The following is a 20,180-nucleotide window of genomic DNA, read 5'->3' as shown; positions in this document are numbered from 1 at the left end:
ATGCTTTCCCTCCAGTAGAATACAAGCTACTAAAGGACAGAGACTATTTTGTCTTTGTGTCCCAGCTCTTGGAATACTACAACAGCATCAAAACAAAACAAAACAAAACAAAACAAAAAACAAAAAACAAAAAAAACAAAAAAAAAAAAACAACCCTGCTAAATGAATAAGGAATCGAGCAAAGAAAGAAATGTCAAGCTCTTCTTTTCTTACTGTCTCCTTTCCTGTGGTGCTTTAAATATTTAAAGTAGTTTCTGTACAACAAATAAGTAGTGCAAAAGAACTCCATTTCATAAATGAGGAAACTGAGGCTCAGAGAGATGAGATTTGAGCAGGATGTGTCAAAAATGATACAGTTCTAAGGGGGAACCGGGAGGATTCTTGTGTTTCCAGATCTAGTTTATTTATCTCTATTGTCCAAATTGTTATTATTATTATTATTAGCCTTATAATAATTTACCAATCAAAATCTAGAAAAAAATTTAAAAATCCTGTTTCTTTCCAAGACTATCTTAATATTATGTAAATAAAAACAAACATTTTTTTAATTAATTTATTTAATTTTTTGGGTAATACTAAAAGTCACCCAAATAGAAGTTTCATATTTACAACAAATTACAAAATTTCTTCATAAATAGCCATGCATTTTTGCTATACAAAGGAATACAACATTGAGCAGATCCGGAGCTTCAGAGGACTTCACCTGGCCTCTTTGGCCATTCAGCACTGAAGAGAACTACATGACTAGGTCCTGTGCCTATGGAAGTTGCTATGCTATTATTGCAGAACAGCTACATCTTTTCTCCAAAGAGAATGTTATCCTAATATGTTCTATAGAAAATGATTAATTTTTTAAAAGGAACTTTTAAAAACACAATCCTGCATTTCCTTACAGATGCAGAATTTACACTATGCTAATAGAACCAGGCACTAGTTACCTCCAGGCCACAGCTTTTCATGCTGATTTTTCAACGTTGAGGTATTTCCTTTAAAAAGAAGGGGGGGAAAGTTAGTTTTATCATATAACTGTTTTAAGTCATATGAATTGTTCCTGCAGAGGAGCAAAGCTCCATTAACTCACCATATTCAGATTCTGAATGAATGTTCTACAATTCTTTAGATTGCTCAGGACTACGGTATTCCTCTTGGGACTTTCGGTGAAAGTAGGTACAGATCTTCCTCATGGAACCAGGTGTAGTTGCAACCTAAAAGTGGCAAACATCAAAGTCTAAATGGTGCTGCTGCTTCTCAGGAATTTAAGAAAAAGCAAATTCAAGGTATCTCTGATACTGATATGGTCACTTACTCTGTCAATTTTCAGCATTAAATACCTTGAAACCATTATCTCTTGTAGTTACAACTGCATTTGCCAGCAAAACTGTGAATCAATATGCCATGTTAAGGCTGGCCTGTTTGTTGTAATAACAATAGTAACCCCCATTTATATTGTACTTGAAGATTTGCAAAATGACTTATGTTCAAATTTGATTTATATCAACAACTCTGTCATCTGATTTCCTGATGCTGCTTGATTTTTCCCTCCCCTTAAGTATACTGCTGAAATTCTACCAATAAACAAATCATTTTAATAAGTATCCTATTTAAGAAAAAAAGAAAAAAACCCACAAATACTTCAGAGAGGCTTAATGAACTCATGATGTATTCCAATTAGATTGTCTTGTGGCCAGGAAATGGAGAGGAAACTTATTCCCAATCTTGTACCACATGGCCCTCTGCTAACAGATTTCAGGCTAATACTATTAATATTATAACTAAGTATAGTCTAATGGATGAAGCATTGTAATTAAGAGAAATCTAGGTGCAAATCTCATCTCAAACATTTACTAGTTGTGTGACCCTGAGTAGATTACTTAACTGTCTTAAAACTGAGTCCAATCTATAAAATTTGAAAGAGTCTGCACCAAATGATTTGCAAACCTATGTCAGCTACTGTCATATCATAATGTGTTAAACAGATTTTTGTGGGCAGTCCAGAAAATCTAGGAAAACTATATCCCAAATCCCAACCATCATATTTTTTGGCACTCTACCCACTCATAAATTGGATATTGCTTAGGTACCTTCCTTGAGCATGTGGGAGAGTAGATATTACACTAAATTAACTTGACTCTAGAGTATGCTAATTCCAACTCTTCCTTTTATCTCTGACTTGACTCATCACCACCTCTACTTCACTCAGTTTTACTATTTGGGGGGGAGATCAAAACTACAGGTTAAAGGTTATTATTGATGGTGTGTGTGGAAACATTTTACAAACTGTAAATACTATATAAATGCTAATTATTATGGAGTCTCTGAAAGAGTAGTTAAGTCTCTTTGGATTTTAAGGATTAAAGGGATCTTATAAACTACTCAAGTGGGCTAAAAGTTTCTCTGGAAAGGAAGTTGCCAACGTTAAAGCCTGATCATCAAACCCCTCCCTACCCCACCCCCCCTTAGGGAAAATAGGGAGCAGAAGGGGTTCTGTGCCTCTTACAATCACTTAACTCCTAGCCCCTTCCTATAAAATAATACACACAAATTTTAAACTGTGATAAAATACATGAGATTCTTCAGTAAGCAAAAATCTCTAAAGGCTTGCAATAATGTTTTATACTTAATGAACTGGCTTTCTTTTGCTCATACTGACCCAATTACTTAGTAGCTGAATGCTACTAGTGTGACAAGGTAATCAATAAATAGCAGTCCCTTTTTTCAGCAACAGAACACCTAACTGGTAAAGTTCTATGTATAAGATGACAAATTTCTGATCAGTACTTTAGTGTATTTGTTAGAAGATGTAGAAAATGAATATTACATTTCAAAGTATTTAAATTTCTACAGAGCAGGGATTATAGCAAATACTCATTCTATAAGATGCTCAGCAATCTATTAAAATAAATTCCTTTGCACCTTGTTCCTAAGGGCATGAGACCTTGATGTAATTTTTTTTTTTAAACTATTGTTGAAATTCATTTCTTATCCTGGATTGCCACTAAGTCCCTTTCCTATCAGCTATCATAAGGTTATAATCCCTTAAATTAAAAAAGGAACAGCAATAACTGTGGGAAATAGTTCAACAAAAGAGTTAAATGGGCTTTCCTTCCCTTAGAAATCTGTATCCCCAAAAGATCTATATGCAGCACCATTTTAAGCTTAGAAAATTGTTGATTTTTTTTTTTTTTTTTTTTTTTTTTTTGCCATCTTTAACTAAGATGCCTGATGGACTTACTGGAGAGTTCTTTCCATCTTGTCTCTTAGTTTGAGAAGATGAACCACTGGAAGGACTCCGGATCCCACCTTTTTCAGTCCGCCATTTTTCCCCCATAGCCAATAGCCAATTTTTCCTCTCAGGGGAACTATTCTCTTTATCTATCACTTCAGGCCCTCCTCTGCCAGGTTTGAAACAAAAAGATGGTGATCCAAAGCCTGCTGAAGTATAGACACTGGCAGGAGATGATGGAGCTGGAGTATTCTCACTGACCTTTTCCATTTCATTTAACTTGGTGAGTCCCAGAAGATCTTTACCACTGGTCCCTTGGTTCCCTGACAGGCAGCACAGACTCAGATGAGATCTTTTAGCCTTCCCCTCCAGCTCTGTGACACAGCTGCAACTCTTTAAACACTTCTGCTCTGTGTTTTCCAGACAGCTTGAATCCAACCTCCTCTTAGCTTTATTTCTAGTCAGGGCTGCAGTTTCAGGGTTGGACATTGTTTGGGATAGAGTCTGGCTCACAGGAATGAGGGCTTTCCTGGGAGATAGAATCAGGCTCCCAGAGAGGGGTGGAGTGTTGGATGGAGACTGAGAGGGTGTCTTGTTCACCCAGTTTTGAAATAAAATCTTGGAAGATGAAGGTGGCTTGGGGGAAATGGAAGATGCAGAGTCCTTTTGAGTGCTCTGAGCCTTAGCAGGAGGGGTTTTTACAGAGGATGTAGGGGTGTTAGACGGAAGAGGAAGATCTCCAGCACAACTTGGAGCACAAGCTGCTGACCATGGAGAAGAAACAAGTGGACTGTTCTTGACTCTGGGAGCTTTGGCAGGAGTCATCTGGTTGCTTGTCATTGCTGCTGAGAAAGAGATAATCATGGAAGTCAAACACCAAAACCAGAAACATTTTCTGGATTCTGCTAAGTTGTTTTTTCCTATTCCACTGCACTTAAGAACAATATAGAAACGGGAGAGGGGAATAGGGAAAGGGTTTCTATCAACTGCTCTAATGAAAGACTAAGTTAGTATTGAGCATATCACAAAGATCCCCTATGTTCTCAATTATTTACAATTTCCTGGGATCAAAAACATTCAGTCTTTACAGTATACAGTATATTATTTGGACCAGGAAGTAGAGTTAGTCTTCTCCTTGCTTCCTTTGTCAACCATCACTCAGAAATCTCTTGTCCTTTGAGATTTACCCATTTATTTCTATGTTGGCCCAGATCTGCATGGCTGTAATCTACCAGCTTCCAGTCATCTTTGTTTCCTCTCAAGGATTTCAGTACCTAAATCAGGGTATTTTCACCAAAACCCCTTATTTCATACTTGGAAACTTCAATATAAGGATCCTCTCAAACACTATGGCCTTCCCATTAACCAACCTCCTCAATTCCCATGACCTACCACTTTATTCCATCCCAGCCACCCACAGAGATAGTCATACTTTAAGTTCTTCACACTACTTGGAATGTTACTTCATGATTTTGAACTCTGAAATCATGCTCTGATCATTATCTCTCATCCTTCCATCTCTCCCTCTATTTTTAAAGTAGTCTCCCTCATTATAACCTTTGATTCCTTCATTATCTCCTGTTCTCCCAAATCTGCTCTAGCCTCATGTTTCTTCCTTTACAGTCTTATTAAGCTATTCCATCTGGTGACAGAATAGAACGCTAGACTTAGAATCAGAAAAATCTAGGTTAAATTCATATTAAAAATTGACTAGTTCTGTACCCATGGCACATCACATAACCATCTCACCTACTTCCCTATCTGTAAAATGGAGAATGAGGTTCCAAGGAGTAAATGTAAACAAGGTGCTTCACAAAGGTGAATGCTATTATACAAAGTAACCCAGTTCCATGCCATCTTATCCTACAGTCATGCATACTTTGTCAACATTCAATCCTAGGTGACCACTTTCTTTATTCTTAAGCTAGTGAAAATGGAATAATAATGATGCTGCTGCTGATAATAATAATTGACAAAATATTTTAAATTTCACAAGGTTCTTAAATAACATACATCTCTTCTGAATGATCTTGTAAGAAATTTAAAATTAGAACTACTACAAATTTCACATTTTCCAATCTTAACCGGGCTGTCACTGTTGTAATCCATCTTTTTAATTCTTCTTTGACTTTTATCCCTCCACAATACCTATTCAAAACCTTACCTTGTCTTGGTACCCCCAATGCCACTTTAGCCACCTCTCTCTATCAGCAGATGTCTTTCAGGGAAACCTAAGAACATCCATCTTGTGTTCTCATTGAGAACCTCTAAGTTCTGCTACATCTTGTCTTCTACTTCTCTCTCTTAAAGAAATGACTCGTCCATGCCAAGGTTAACACCTGTGCTTATGTCTTTGCTCCGGGAATTTGCTTCAATCCATTTATTTCTTCTCTTGTGTTTTTCTCACCGATCACTCATTCTTAACTCCATGAAATGAGACTTTCAACTCTACCACTGGTTTCAAACTATTAAGATTACCAAAGATCTTTTTTTTTTAAACAATAAAATTTTTTTAATGTCTTTTTTTAAAAACATTCATTTTCAAATATCCTCTTGCCTTTTCTCTACTCATCAAGCTTTCTTTCTTTCCTTTTTTTTTTTTTTTTTTTTTTTTTTACAAAGACAGAAAGAAAAGAACAATTCAGCAAAATGAACTAACACAATGAGCATATGTGGGTACCATATTCACTATTCCACACTCAGAATTCCCTATCTCTGCAAAGCCTGAAGGGAGATGCATCCTCTTGGTTCTTCACCATAACATTTCTTTGTAGCTTCTGAGACTGCTGACCATTCCCCTCAACCCTTCTCTCTTCCCTAAACTTCTGTGACATTGTTCTTTTCTGGTTCCAGTCTCCTTTGGTGAACAATTACACATTTCCAGCCCCCTTAATAAGGGTGCTTCCTCAGGTTCTGTCTTCGGTTCTTCTCTGTTATCAATGAATGCACATTCATTCATTCATTCATCCATTCATTTATTTGTTTGTTTTGTTGAGGCAACTGGGGTTAAGTGACTTGCCCAGGGCTAGGAAGTATTAAGTATCTTGAGGTCACATTTGAACTCAGGTCCTTCAGACTTCAGGGCTCATGCTCTATCTACTTGAATATACATTTATTAAGTACCAATTATCTCTTAAGTGCTGGGGATACATAAAGAGCCAAAAGACAGTTCTTGCCCTGAAGAAACTTCCAATCTAATGGGAAGGGAGAATAGCATAGAAATACATACGGGATAAATACAAATGAAATTAAGAGGACTTGGAATTAAGAGGAAGAAGGCTTGATGTAGAAGACAGGATTTTAGGAGGACATGGGAGAATAAGTGGGGAGTGAAAGGAAATTGTTCTAAGCATGGACTTCCATTTTTGATATATTGAGCTTAGAAGGATCAAATGAGCAAAACAGTAATCAAGTGAGGGCCTTTTCAGGATAGGGAAGACAGCAACTTGTTTGTAGATAGTATGAAATGAGGTAGTAGAGATCGAAAATAATTGAAAGAGTATTAATAATAGGAGGGAAAATCTGTTAAAGGTGACAGGATGGAATGGGATTGCTTGAGCAGGTAGGGATTAGCCTTGATAAAGAATAAGTCACTTTATCATATGAGACAGGAGTGAAGGAGAAAGTAGCAGAAGGTACCTGAGTGATACGAGTTTAAGAAAGGACAAGATAAAATTCCTAGCAAATGGCCTCATATTTTTCTATAAAATATGAATTAAGGTTCTTTGTTGAAAGAGTGAGAAAGGGAGCCATGAGAGGTCAGAGGAGGAGGTATGGAAAAGACACTGTAGAGAGTAAGATAGCGAGTTGATAAGGGAGGTTTTGAAAGATAGCCTAGTAGTAGGGAGAGCCCAGTTGAGCTAGTAAAACATAAATTTGTAGTGGACCCAGTCAGAATGATAGTATTTCTTTCTCCATATTTGTTTAGCAGCACATGTGGAGGAGAAAAAACAATGGATGGAAGTAATCAAGGCTGAGACTTGGCAGGGTATAATAGGTGATATACTGATTCCAGAGAAGAGGGCAGTATGGAGTTGAATTGGTTGGTTTATCAAGGAGTCAAGATGGAGAAGAGGACAAAATGTCCAATTCAGGAGAGATGGTCTGGGAGAGAATTCAGGGCTCAAGAAAATCAGGAGATCATAATGCAGATGAAGAGTTGTTTATGCAAGGAAAGGCTAAGGAAGTGAAAGTATCACAGATTATGATCATAAATTATAGTTCGAGAAGGGCACTTCAGAATTTTTGTACATGGAGGTAATGCATTTGTGGGGGAGGGCAAGATCAAGGATACGACCATCTTTGTGGGTGGCTGGGGTAGGGCAGAGAAATACCTCATGGGAGGGGAATTGTCTGAGGAAATGAGTGGTTAGGTTATTAAAGGGACTATTAATATGTACACCAAAGTCCCCCAGTATGAGGGCAGAAGTTGGGAAGAAAAACTGTGACCCAAGTATTAAAATCATCGAGGAAGGGTAGCAGGGAGGGTGGGAAGGGAATTGTAAACAACAGCTATCAGAATTCTGATGGGATGGTAGACAAAACAGCATGAACTTCCAAGTAAAGGAGATTTCTGATGAACAAAGTAGAGGAGCACCTGGGAATGGTATAAGGGAAAACAAGGAGTCTTCCAACTCCCTGCTTCAATCAGGGAACTGAGGACAGTGCGTAGCCAATACCAGAAAGAGTAGCCAGGGAAGTGGTATCATCAGAAGGCGACCAGGTTTTGGAGAGAGTTAATAGATGAAAGGAGTGGGAGAGGAAAAGATTTAAGGTAAAGGAAAATTTGTTGCCTAGAGAATAGGTATTCCACAATGTACAAAGAAAGGAGTGGGTGGAGTTAGGCTGAAACTTTGGGGAGGAGAATGGTGAAGAATGAAATCTGGATGATCTACAGAATTCAGAGCTCCAGGGATGTTATAGATAAGATCAAGTATAAGAATGTTCATCACCGAGAAGAAGATGCCATTCCTCTGTCCCATTATCACATCTGCTCCTAAAGGTTCAAGTATTAGATATATACTAAAGACTGTCAAATCTATATATCTAACCCAAATTTCTATTGTAAACTTCCCATATCATCTGTCTGTTGAGTATCTCCTGTCTCCCCATTTATTTGACATACCCTTTCTCCAAACTTCCCTTTTTTCCAGAAGGGAACAAGTATTTATTAAGTATTTATCATATGCTAGGCACTGTGCTATGTTTTACAAATATCTCATTTGATCTTCATAACCCTGGGAGATGTGCTATTATTATTATTATTCCTGTTTTACAGTTGAGAAAACTGAGAGTAGGTTAAATGTCTTATCTAGGATCATTTAGCTAGCAAGTCTGAGGCTAGAGGTGAACCCAGGTTTTCCTAACTTCCAGGTCATCTGTAAAATGAGTTGAAGAAAATGAAAATGAAAAACCGGGGGTCACAAAGAGTTGGAAATGACTAAAACTACCTCTCTTTTACCCATTACCTCTCGTATATGTTGTATTCTCTAGAATATAAACTCTTGGGTAGCAGAAGCTGTTTTTTTTTTTTTTTTTTTCTTTTAACCTTTGTTGCCCTAGCAAAGTGCTTGACACACAGTAGATACTTAATGTTTATTGAATCAAATAAAAATTTTGCATTAGTCACATGGAAATGATCCAGGATGATTTGCATCAAGGGAAAAGCCAGAGAAATCTGCTCAAGAATGTTATCTACAAGGTATAATGGAAACCCGCAAAACCTGTTTGTCAAACTTTTTTTCCCTTTAAAATAGAGGGCCCTCAAGGTAAAAAGGAGATAAATTCTGAGTGTAACAAAAATCTCCTTGAACGTATTAATTTTTAGGTAAAGAGGGTCCTTGTTCTGACGCCGAGAGTTCATGTGCTTGAAAGGACATTGACTATTCTGAAGCTAGAACACAGGTCAATCTTCATGCCTCTGGGAAGTGCCAAGTGATATTAGAACATGTGCTTTCAAGTTTCTGTCTATTCTCTGTAAAGCAATGCAATCCTGGTTTTGACAGGACAATTCTGTGCATGTCCTATTATTCTGATATTTATTTCTGAAGTGTGGCAGGAATGAAGTATGGCAGTTACACTGGAAAAATCTCTACATTCTATGTATCTTTCCCTCCTTCTACTTTACAAAAGTCATGCCCCATTCAACGTTTAACTTCTTTCTTGAGTTCAGATTCTCTCCAATTGTGTTATCTTTAATGACATACAGAAAACATCTATTCATATTGTAGCTTTAAAGCTTTGGAACTAGAACTTGGATCAAATTAATTACTAACTTGGAATCACATAGAACTGGATTTATGAAGGCTAATATGCAAGCATGACTTTTTCCTCCTGCTCTAAATAAACATTTAAATTAGGACTAATTATACAAGACTTAAGTTTCCCTGAACCATAAACTTTTTCACTACAGAAGCAGGTATGCTTCTAAGAGTAAGCATTTGCCAATTCTCTGCCTTCTCTCTCTAACTCCTACTAGGTATTGAGAACTTATATGAAAAGAAAGGAGTATTTTGGAAAGCAGAAATCCTGAAGTCACAAAAGAAGTCAATTAAGCATTGTAGAACACAAATCCTCATATTATTTCTAGGAAAAGTGGCAGTTCTTTTTAATCCAAATACTTTCAGGCTTAGATTCTAAGAAAAAGCTAAGGTTTCCTTTAAGATACTCTATCATTAATTTTAATCCAAATCTTCTATAATTCCTACTATTTACATTCATTCTAAGGAATTAACCTCCATCTCCCCTCTTCTCAAACCTCTTTTTCCAGACATGAGGTATAACCAAATTGATAGCACTACATCAATAGAAAAAGTCAACTAAAAACCTTATCAAATATACAGAGTATTTAGGAAAAAGAAGTTAAAAGTAGCAGGGACTCTTGTCCACAGAGGTTCCTGGTTATGTAAGAGGTTATGTTCTAGAGACTGGGTACACTTATTATTTCAGGAGGGAAGAAAGTTTTCATTTGCTATGCTCCTCGGTACAGGTCAATAATCACTGTACAGCCACAGAGGAGTCATTTGTTCCATGCAAGGGGGTAGGAGAACAATTTGATGAACATTTCAGCCAGACTCCTGAAATAGCTGGATGGGCTTTGAGATTTGCTGATTTTAGGAAAAGAAGATAAGGGGGAAAAAAGTCAATAGTGGTTCATATTTTGAATTTTTTGATGCTCTCAAAGTACATGTTTCATGTTCTGTATCCAAGCCAGCAGGAAGCCTGTTATGTTCATAAGGTTAGGATATTTCCTCTTCCTTTGGGGAGTCAGAATCGGGTAAGAGGGTGTGGGGGTTGGGAAAAAGACAGACTGATTTGGCCCAGTGCTATTGTAAAACCTGCTCTAAAGAAATTCAAGTTAGTGTGGTTGTTCTTCAGAGGATAAAATATTTTGCTCTCTACCTACCCAAGTGGTTACCTCACATTCACCGACCCTTGTTAAGCTGTGCTCTGGAACTGGGAGGACAATTGGCATAGAGTGAACAATTGTTTTGTAGACTTCCTGAATGACAATTCTCCATTAAAAGATGTTAAGAGAACTCACTTTTTACAAGGAAATAATTCTACTATGTCTTTATAAAGGAATCAGATTCACTTCAAAAAACATTTATTAAATGCTTAATATGTGCCAACCACTATGCTAGGTTTTGGGGATCTAAAGATGTGACACCTATCTTTTGCCCACAAGAAACTTTCATTCAACATGTGCTAATCTGTACAAAGATAAGTAAATAGAAAGTATATACAAAATCATATAAAAGTATTAGTAAGCAGATTTTATTCTTAACCCTCTAGCAAACAATTTGAAGCACAGATTATTAGATATTAGATTCAGAAGCCATCTAGTCCAACCTCATCATTTTACAGCTAAGAAAGGTGAGAGATGGGGAAATTAAATGATTTGCCCAGGGCCACAGAGGCGGTAAAGAAATCCTATCTTTATAGGATTTGAATCCAGGTCTTAATAAATGGACAGTATAGCAAAACGGTGGTTAAAAGTATATAAAGACAAGACATTGTAATGAAAAGTGATTGTATTTGGAGTTAGGAAACCCACATTCAGATATCAGCTCTATTATGTATTGTATGACTATGGGCAACTCCTTCACCTCTTTTTTCTCTGCTTTAAAAGGAGAGCTGGACTATATTATTTAAAAAGGTCCCTTCAAGCTCCAATTCTACAAATCATTAAATGTCATTTAGAGAGTGATGATGCACAAACCCCACACAATGCCAAGAAACCTGTTGGGGATGAAAAGTTTGGGGTTTAAGTCCTAATTGGCTCTACTTACAACTGACATACTATTGAGTGAATTCTCATTCCCTTAAATCAGAAATTGAGTGTACACCTGTTATACACCCTCCTGTTTCACTTTTGAAAGACCTTTACAATTATGTAAAGCTTTGTGAAGGAAGCAATTAAGGCCTCCTGTAGGAGATACAGAAGATGGATTGGGGGGGAGGGGGTAGGTTTAGCCCAGAGCCCAAGAGCACTGGCCTTGCTTCCAGCACCGCCTCCACCCCATACTAACTCTGCTTCTGGCTCAGCTCTTACAGTTACTGCCCAAGAGCATCCATAAAAACCTGCTCCCTGGTTCTACCGCCTCCTCAGCAGTCATAGCTACTGAAGGTTCTTGGCCCCAAAGGCCTTGGTGTTTCCAAATAGTTCAACACCAGAAAGTTGCAGAGTTACCAGTGTATATAATGGCACCAAAGAAGCATGACCAACTACTTTGCCTCTGTACCCTAAGGATCACAGGATCTTTCTGGGTCTGGCTGGCAGCAAAACTCTTCTTCAACACATGTTGTCTGTCCTTATCAAAATATTCCTAATCCTAGTGCTTAAGACTAGTTTTATGGTCCTTTTTAAAGACCACCTTCTTAATGTTCACACTTATAAATGCAGTTGTCTAAAGTAAAGATAACACATATGTCTCCCAGAGACTGTAATTTCTGGGGCAGGGAATCTTAAACCCTAGATCTTCATGATATATATAGTACAGCACTCAGTACATGAACACTAACTCACTAGATATTTTTATGTTGGGGAGATGATAATTCTTTCATTCATATGTGGAAACATGATGAAATTTGATATGGAACTACCTATAAGAACAGATAAGCAAATCTCCCCTAATCAAACCACCAAACAAATTATGAAGTAAATGTAATACTTACCTAAGCCAGTTCTCTCCTCTAATTTCTTCTGATATGCCCAACCCACTAAAGCATGTTTGTCTAGTGCTGGTTTTTCTTCCAAGCCACGCTTCAAACGCCAAACCTTCATGGTATTATCATCAGAGCATGTAGCAATCTGGGAGGGAAAGGCAACATTTACATAGGCTTTAAAGTTTAAAAAGCTTTACATACATTATCTTACTGGAGTCTCATAACAATCCTGTATAATATACACAAGTATTATTATTTACCCCATTCTGCAGACAAAATGAGATTCAAGTCAAATAGTCACAGCTAGTAACTATCAAAGGGCAGGATTTGAACCAGGCCTTCCTGACATCAAGTACAGCATGTGTGGTTTCTTTTAAAAAGACTTAACTCATACTATGTCTTGCAATTGAGTAAGAGATTTGTAAGAAGACAAAGCAAGCTAGAACTTCAAAACTAACTCATTATTGTAGTTATTTTGCTTGATTAAAAATCCCTTGTCCTTAGATGGTTTTAAGATCCAATTCCCCGTTTTCAAGTGGATTTATGCCTTAACCCACTTGATGAAAATAAGCTCTTCTTTTCTTTTGATTTAGAAGAGGAAAGACATTTTCTCTCAAGATTAGAAAAGATCTTAGAAGCCATCTAGGTCTATAATCTTTTAAGCTATTTCCTATGAATAGCTATTCAACTTCTATTTAAAAACATCTACTAGTGAGGAATCTACTTCTTGAGACAGTTCATATCACTTTGGGATAGTTTTAAGCGTTCAAAAGTTTTTCTTTATATCAAGTAGAAAACTGCCTCACCTACAATTTTTCCCATTTGCTTCTAGTTTTGCCTTACGAGCAAGAACAATAACTGGTTCTTCTCCATTGGATAATCTATGATTTCTCTTCCCTAGTTCTTTAAGACTTTATTATTAAATTATAATATTCTACTTTGGATGTACTGCATTCACTCATTCATTCTGTTTAAAGTTCAAAAAATTCTTCCTGCAATTTAATCTAAATCTTTTAAATTACAATTCACTTGTGTAAGTCATAGCATGAAGCATATTAGTATCAGTCTTCCAAAAAGTTTTTAACACCTTTTGTATAAATATGAATCTTGTTAAGACATCCAGTTTCTTCTATAGCTTCTTTTGAAATTTTTTCCTTCAACACTCATTACATCTTCCTGCTTCTCAAGTTCTACACTGATACCTCATGGCATGGAAGTAGCCCTGGGTTCCTGGAGACTATGACAGTGTAGCACAAGTTCTGGAAAACCCTTCCAGGTTGCAAAAGCAACAGCACATAAAAGCATTAGCAACACGACGCTGCCCAAGGACCAGCTGAACCTGGACTTGGAGGTTGGGTAGAAGGTGATGGAACATTTTTTGGCCACAGTATCCATCAATAACCTCCTATTCTGTAAGAGACTTGAGATCTGTCCATAAAGGAAACGCCTACACCAAAAAAAACGACAGATCATTTGAAGCCAGTTCAATATATTTGCAGCTAGTTCTTTTCTGCCTCCCATCCAATTCTCTAATGCTTACTCATCAGCAGAGCCCAGGACTGGTAGAATGTGACAAACAGGAGAAAGGAACAGAAGGAGCAGATTCCCTTGAGATCTGTCTTCCAATAGGTAGAAAAACAAATAGGAAAACATTTGGCTCCCTAGACTTAAGGAAGTTAAAAATAACCTTTGCCCCTTTAAAAATATCTGACCATTCCAGTGCCCAGGCCTTTTATGGCAAATAAAGTTTGCCCTGGAAGAACTTATGGCAATTGGCCATCAATGCCAAAGCTGCTCTTGAGTATTTGTTTATATAATTTCTCTCATTCAGTAACTGAAGGGGGAAAAAAATCTCACATATCCTCCCAAGCTCTGGCTCCCAAGAAAAGGTTAGCTTTTTCCTTTCCCTACCAGGACTCTAGGACACTATAACTGGCGAAAAAATGCCTGGAATCCCAGTAGTCTTAGTTCTATTCATTCAAGGGTTAGGATGAAGTACTTTAGAGATGTCTAAAAAGTGGTAACAGGTAGAAGATTTAGCTGTAGATGGGCAGATAGTTATACTATATTAAGTCTTAAGTCTTATAAACAACCCAAATTTTAAGGACTACAAGGATTATTAAATTTAGTTGAGTAGAAAAAATAGTTTACCCCTAAACTAATGACTTTGCATTAAGAATTATTTCAGGATGATATAAACAGTTCATGTTAGAATGAATTTTATCTAATCCTTACTGGATTACTGGATTATTAGATTACTTTAGTCTACAGAGTATCTTGGTTTCAATCCAAGTCCTATTATCACCTTACATGATAATGGGCAAATCAATTTATTTAGTTCCAGCTATAAAAGGAAAGCTCAGAAACAAAACACAGCAGTGGTGGCTATCCTGTCCTGGTGCAGAAGCCAGTGGATCAGCAGACTAGCTGTGAGAACGCCAACACAACTACAGAAGGCAAATAGTGAATCCCTGAACCCTGGCATAATAAGCAGGTGCTGACCACCCAGCATGAGAAGGAAATTGCGTAGCCTGTAGAGGAAGCTCGGGTCAACTTCCCCTTTGCCTTAAAAGCAGACCTCAACTTTAAAAAATTAGCAAAAAACAAAAACAAAACAAAATAAGAGAGCTCTGGTCACAGATTGCTTTTATGGAGACAGGGAAAAACAAATCTCAGACCCTGAGGATAATAAAAGTGAAACATCTTCAAATGCAGCCTCAAAGGGTGATATAAGTTGGTCTCCATTTCACAAGGTTCCCTTGGAAGAATTCAAAAAGTATCTTAAAAGGGAAAAAAAATGGAGAAAGGAAATGAGAGCTTCTATCTGAAGAAAATCATTCCTTAAAAGGTATTTTTGGTGAAATGAAAAAAGAAACAACTTCTAGAAGTGGTCGGTAAATTTTGCTCTTTTCAGAAAGATCTAACACATAATTTTTAGGGCATTTTTATTTAAGTAGAGGAGCCAAAGAGTCTTGGAATTCATTAATACTCACAGATTTATGGTAAGTTTTCTCTAATAGTAGGTAAAATTAGAATCTGTGTGAATAATTCCAATCCAGGTTTCTGAATGATTTATTTCATGCTGAGACACTGAAACTAAATTTAAAAAATTATTAAGCCAATACTCAAAAAATACACAAAGTTATAGTTACAAACCTTAGTAAAATCAGTTGGACACCAGCACACAGATGTGACCTCTTGAGAATGACCCAGGAGCAAAGTTGGAGGACACCAAGGTTCAGAGATCTATTCTCCCCACAAAAATAGAAAACAAAGTTAATATAGAAATAATTTAGATTTTATCTTCTAAAAGTGTGAAGCTATTGATTATACAGATGTTTAAGACTTTGAAACATCCAGTTTTCTCCTTGAACAATACACAAGCTCTATAGGTCAACTGTCCAAGTAACCTTCTAATAATAATGCTCCAAGGGAAAAAAGTTGAAATTAGCTATTTATCTTCTTAATCTGGATTGAATATATGGTCTGAGCCCATAAACTTATTTCACATTAAACCAATCCTTCCAGAATGGATATCACACATTCCACACTTTCAGTAAAGTTCAGGAGCAGGAGTAGCTTGCTTAGCTAGTGAACTTTCCAGGTTGGTCAGAATTGAACTGTTTAATGGGAAAATTCAGAGGGTCAATCTGGTCTCCATCTTGCATAGCCTAATTATTCTGTTCTGTATTCAAAAAATTGACTGTAAATGTTGAAGGTGCCCAAAACATATCTCCAGTTCAGGATACACCAATTTGATAGTTTTTATTATGTTCAAAATAAATTTATTTAATCCTATGAAGTGGAAGCTGGTGGGGGAAGGGTCTTGATCCTGGATTCCTTTTAGCCAAGTAGAAATGTCTTCAGTAAAACCCATTCTATCTAATTTTGTACAGGTCATAAGAATTAATCAGGAGGAAAAAGTATAAACAACTTTATGTCACTATTATTAGCACATGAATTTAGAGAATGACTAGGAAGGTTTGTAGGAGACACAGAGGATAGAGGCTGAGCTTCTTATCTTTCTAAGCAACTAAATAAATAAACGAAAGGGATATTTGTCATGATGACTAAGTGAACCTAATAGACCTTTTCATTTTGTGGCAAAGTGATCCATAACAAACTGATCTGAAAGGTTATCCAATTCAGTTTTTTGGGGGAACTTAGTGAGTTTTAATGAATTTTATTTACTCCTCTCCATGTTTTCTGCACTTATTCAATGAATCAAAAAGCAAAAGAATGGAGTCCATAGATTATCTAATATCTGTTACAATTAAAGTGAGCTTTTTCATTGAGTGTTATCCATAAAAACACCCTCCCTGCCAAAGACTGAAATGCTATGGAAACAATACCAATCCCTTCAGATAGTTTTGTTTAAAATGTCTAGATAAATACCTTAGTATTTAGTCTTTCTTTAGGGATTAGGACTATATTAAATTCATGAGTAAGAGAAGGATAAAATTAATTTTTAAAGAAGGCAATCTAAAACAAAAACTACTTTTAACAACTTAGAGCTCTGGACCATTGAATTTTGGGGAAAATAGATCACAGGATTGGGAACCATTTCACTTGAGAATCAATTTTCTCTGATGAAAACATAGGCTACTATTTTGTTAACTGTGTTATTGCACTTAATTGCATAATCACTATGTTTTATACTATGATTCCAAATTGAAAGAAGCAGCATTTTGATGTCCAAGGAACAAGTTTATTGTTATATATTTTGGGGACATGCAAGATGTTAGAAGGAAACTCAGAGGCCTCCCCCCCACCCCATCACTTCTGATTAACCCAAACATAGTAACAGCTATACAAGGCGTAAGGGATTCAAAATTTCAAACCTCTGGAGCTCTTCAGCTGACTCCAGAAGTAGCTTACTCTGATTCTCAACTGTAACCCTCATCAAATCGTTTTTCACACTGAGAGGACGCAATAAGATCAGTATCTTTCTCTACAGAATCTCCTTACTCTATCCAGTTGGAAACAAGACTAATCTTTATTCCTGCCATGAGATCATTTACACTTCCTAAAGTGTCAGGCTCAATGTTTCACCAGTCAGTGACTGTGCCAAAATAATTTATTTATAGCCACTTCTATACTATTCAATGGCCTCATCAGAAAGGGGTCAGGAGGGAGATGAAAAAAAATAGTGAAAACCAATACTAAAAACCTCACATTAAACACAAAACAAAAATAAGCCTGGACCAGAGCGTCATAGACACTTTCTACTTAAATTGGATGTTTTCTTTTGCTATGTTTTTGTTTGTTTTGCTGAGGCAATCAGGGTTAAATGACTTGCCCAGGGTCACACAGCTAGAAAGTGTTAAGTGTCTGAAGCCAGATTTGAATTCAGATCCTCCTGACTTCAGGGCTGGTGCTCTATTTATTCACTGCATTATCTAGCTGCCCCATTGCTATTGCTTTTTTACAAAACAACTAAAGAGTTAAAGAGTTCAATTTAACTCTTAGGAGTTAAAATTTCTTTTCTCTTGCTTCTGTAGTCTTACTGAGGGCACTGAAAACGTATGAGAATATTGATTTTTTTGAACATTCAAACAGGGTGATAACTGAATGCTCTGCATATTCATTTAGATTGAGACTGTTTTGGCCTTGAAAAATGTCTCTCTTTTTTCACAATGGATAAGAGAAACTGAACCACCCAATGAGGCAGGTTCAATTTTAGAAACAGCAACCTTGCCAAAGTCTCAAATATCAGAGGCTGCACATTGAATTATGAGTAGACCGGCGGGAAAGCCTATCACCCAAACCATGTCAATCAACACTGACATGAGACCCAGCCATGAAAATCAGAACAAGTCACACATGTACAATGGCCTGAAAATGGGTTACAAGAAACCCAGTCAAATAATTTTATCATTATTCTTGTAAAGGAGAAAAAGAAGTCCCTGAACATCTACAGAGGAGGGAAAAAAAGACTCTTGGTATTACAAGACAAACTTTTCAAACATTACTAAGAAATGTCTGAAAAATTATATCAGAAATAAAGCCCTCAGTGGAGTTGGGAGACAATATAAGGCAAACTGAAGTGGGAGATGGAATGTAGATAAAACAGTAAAGGAAAATGAAGGAGGAAAAAAAAAAAAAAAAAAGGATAAGATAAGAGAGTCTAACCTTGAGTTAGAAATACAATCTTTTAAACAAAACAAAAAAACCATAATCACTTTACTAACATTTACTTATCAATATGACAATCAGTTGACATTGTCAAGAACATGATGTCTAATCTCAGATTACAAAACCAAATATAATTTAGAAAGTAGTGATGGGTTAAAGGGAGAGTAGTTCTGAAGCAAAGACTACATATTTAACACACAAGCTGATAAAAATTTCCCAATAAAAGCATTATGCTATGAAAACACTGAACCCAAAGATCTAATTTACTTTATTTAGATGAAATAAAAAATAATTATATATCTAAAAAGCAATTTAATATATCGAGGAAAAAATTCAGAGATTTTACCTTTCTAGCTTTCAATTAACATAGAATACGCAACTTAGTTAAAACACCAAGAATAGAATGTGTGACATTCTCTCAGTGAAGCATTAGTATCATCTTGTGGACACTTAGAATATTGTTACAGGCTTCTAAAAAAACTTGTTTTTCACAAGTACAGATACATACAAATGACCATCTGTTGATCATGACTACCCCTGTGCCCCACACCAGCAAATGAAATTAATCAGAGGATTAGATTCAGCAGAGGTCTTAACTTTTTCAGCTCCTGTCCTCTATAGGAAGCTCTAAGACAATCCCAACTGCATCCTAGGAAGGAGACAAACTTGTTGGAATTTGGATTTATGAGATACAGGAGAGATTTTGAGGATGAGATTTAGATCCTGTCACCTCTTGTCATTACTTAGATAACTTATTTTTCACTAATTTTCTTTTAATACTGGGGAATGAAGTGTACTTAACTTTCTGATTTTAGAAAGCCTATGGGCATTTCCTTATTTTTGAGCTCCCAAAGTACTGCTGTTACCAATTCTTACCCTTTAACCCCATTTTGCCTTTCCCCAGACACCCCTCAATAACCAGCAAACTTCTACATTGACATTCATACTTTTTCCAGAGTTCCAAATGGTGGCAAAATCCTCATGTGCCAAAAAGCTTTCACTCAAGAAATTAAGCTTAATCGGTGTTGAATTTTTAAAAAATCAAACAAGTCATGATATTTCATTAGGGTAATTAAGTGTAATGATAAGACAAAAGAGTAGTCTCAGGGTCTGAGACTTACAAGAACTTTCTAATGCTCCCTGAGGGGAAACAAAGTTACTAGTGAGTAGGGGAAGGAAAGATTATTACCAGGAACCCAGACATAGTTAAGAGATTAATACTTCAATACAAAAGACATAGGAGATAACTGAAGAGGAGGAGTAAATAATCATTATTCTAGCCATCCTGAACTACTAAATCATAGAATCACAGTTGATCATAGTTTGGGAAATAAATCATAAATAGTATCAATAGTATCATAAAATAGTATCATAGTATCAATAATCATAAATCATAGTATCATCAACTTGATCATAGTTTGGGAAAGGACATCTTTTTGAAAAACTGTATTAGGATACAGAAATCCTATTGTTTTTAACATAGGCTAGTTTTTAACAACCAATATGGATGTGCCTACTGCCTGGGGCAAGAAGCAGGCTTTGATCAATCCTTAGCTGAGAAATACTACTAACATTGTAGATTTACTACCAAATTCTCACCATCTCTAGTAAAGAAAGAAGCTGGCAAAAGTATTTGTCACATTTGCAGGGAAGT

General features: G+C 36.5%; 1 protein-coding gene across 4 annotated transcripts in view; it reads right to left on the bottom strand.

The window, feature by feature from the left end:
- Nucleotides 1-539: 539 nt before the first annotated feature.
- DTL (denticleless E3 ubiquitin protein ligase homolog) overlaps nt 540-20,180 on the bottom strand; it is a 40,894-nt gene continuing 21,253 nt past the window's right edge. The window contains exons 12-16 of one of the 4 annotated variants that reach the window (XM_074309101.1): nt 15,548-15,637; nt 12,401-12,536; nt 3,233-4,068; nt 1,082-1,205; nt 540-986 (exon numbers count right to left, since the gene is read on the bottom strand). In XM_074309101.1, the coding sequence (XP_074165202.1) occupies nt 1,107-1,205; nt 3,233-4,068; nt 12,401-12,536; nt 15,548-15,637 (1,161 nt within the window). In that variant the 3' untranslated portion in view covers nt 540-986; nt 1,082-1,106. The remainder of the gene's footprint in view (nt 987-1,081; nt 1,206-3,232; nt 4,069-12,400; nt 12,537-15,547; nt 15,638-20,180) is intronic. The other 3 variants (XM_074309103.1, XM_074309102.1, XM_074309104.1) reach the window with 3 other exon arrangements.

Source organism: Sminthopsis crassicaudata, chromosome 4 (assembly GCF_048593235.1).
Source record: "Sminthopsis crassicaudata isolate SCR6 chromosome 4, ASM4859323v1, whole genome shotgun sequence".
Lineage (NCBI taxonomy): Eukaryota > Metazoa > Chordata > Mammalia > Dasyuromorphia > Dasyuridae > Sminthopsis > Sminthopsis crassicaudata.
The sequence above is the reverse complement of the archived record's forward strand: the minus strand, read 5'-3'. Positions and strand labels throughout refer to the sequence as shown.